We start from the raw sequence: 1,680 nt of genomic DNA, 5'->3' as shown, positions 1-1,680 counted from the left end.
CCCCCCCCCCCCCCCCCCCCCATGTGTGCACAGGGCAGCTGTTGTAACTGTAGTCCGTCCTCTGTGTTCACCATGTATCTCTTGTTGTGTAACTGTGTGGGTGCAGAGGCTACTTTGTGACCGAGGAGGATGAGAACTTGCCTCACTACGACGAGAAGAGCTGGTTCGTCGGGGACCTGAACCGGACGCAGGCGGAGGAGCTGCTCATCGGGAAGCCGGACGGAGCCTTTCTCATCCGAGAGAGCAGCAAAAAGGGCTGCTACGCCTGCTCTGTGATGTGAGTGTGCACAAAACGAGACTTTAGTGCTCTCTTTGAGGCAAAACCCTGGAGTACAGGAAGTGCCGTTAGCATCACATTAGCTTTTGGTTAGCATGTAGCATTTATCCCCTCACATCAAATGACCAGTTTACTGTTGTTAGACATCAGAAATAACAACTTGCTTTATTGTTCAGTCAATTAAAGACTTAATACTGGAAATGCACCGATTTAAACAGTCTCCATTTTCCATGTGATACTACCAAGTTACATAATCTTTTCCAGGAACCCTCCGAAGACAAGTTTCTTTGTAAGGAATTAGAGAGCAACAGTTTGAGGAAATTATCTAAAAATGTGGACAGGAAACCTTTTTTAAAGGCCAAAGATCAGCTTTCTGACCATGTCTAACCCAACCCGTCCTCTGTGTCCCCCAGAGTGGAAGGCGAGGTGAAGCACTGCGTCATCTACAGCACGCCGCGCGGCTTCGGCTTCGCGGAGCCCTACAACCTGTACAGCAGCCTGAAGGACCTGGTGCTCCACTACCACCAGACGTCCCTGGTGCAGCACAACGACTCGCTCAACGTGCGCCTCGCGTACCCCGTCTACACACAGATGCCCTCCGGTCGCAGATGAACCGCACCCGACCACCCGGCCACAGCCCCGCATAGACAACAAACCAGCCCCCTCTCGGGGGAGGGCGAACGGGGGAGTGAAGGAAGGGAGGAAGGAAGGAAGGAGGGGGGGGGGGGGGGGGGGGGGGGGGGGGGGGGGGGGGGGGGTTGGTTGACATACAACCCCAACACCAGACCCCATGAAGATAGAAATTAAAACACTTGCTGCAACACACACGTCAGCCACCTTGGAGTTATATATATTTTTACAAGAACATTTTCGGAGGGCATTCTTTCTAAAGACTGCTTGATTTGCACAAGGAAGTTTTCAATGTTTGTGAATGTGAAGAAGAAGAAGAAAAAAAAAAAGTGACTGAAGGAAGGAAGGAAGGAAGGAAGGAAACTGAGTAGGAGACTTCAGAGTTTCAGGTTGACCCCGCTGCTACCTAAACTCCAGCTCAGACTTTTGATCCAGAAACTCAAAACAACGCGCGAATGACGACGAAGACAACAACAAAACATTCCCAAATCTCTTCTCTCTCTCTCTCTCTCTCTCCCTCCATCTTGTTTTCTTTTGTTTGTTTGCCGTTATTTCCATTTAGCACCTCAGATGATTATATTGCGACCTTTTTTGGTTTCTGGGATCGTTTTCTTGTGTTTCTCGTAGCTCTGTTTGTGGTGAATGCGAGAGGAGATGATGTCACGTGTCTGTCCCTCTCCGTACGAGAAGCAAAAATAATGTAGCAGGACGAGACGACGGACACTCGTCCCATCGAGTGTTCCTCCATGTAGACCGCTGCTTGGGGGGGGGGG

At 50.5% G+C, this 1,680-nt stretch overlaps 1 protein-coding gene across 1 annotated transcript in view; it reads left to right on the top strand.

Annotated features, from left to right (window-relative positions):
• The window catches only part of pik3r3b (phosphoinositide-3-kinase, regulatory subunit 3b (gamma)), a 183,819-nt gene extending 182,577 nt beyond the window's left edge, over positions 1-1,242 (top strand). The window contains exons 12-13 of the mRNA XM_034882136.1: positions 107-277; positions 691-1,242. Coding sequence (XP_034738027.1) covers positions 107-277; positions 691-889 — 370 coding nt within the window. The 3' untranslated portion in view covers positions 890-1,242. The remainder of the gene's footprint in view (positions 1-106; positions 278-690) is intronic.
• Positions 1,243-1,680: the final 438 nt, after the last annotated feature.

Source organism: Etheostoma cragini, chromosome 9, assembly GCF_013103735.1.
Source record: "Etheostoma cragini isolate CJK2018 chromosome 9, CSU_Ecrag_1.0, whole genome shotgun sequence".
Lineage (NCBI taxonomy): Eukaryota > Metazoa > Chordata > Actinopteri > Perciformes > Percidae > Etheostoma > Etheostoma cragini.
The sequence above is the reverse complement of the archived record's forward strand: the minus strand, read 5'-3'. Positions and strand labels throughout refer to the sequence as shown.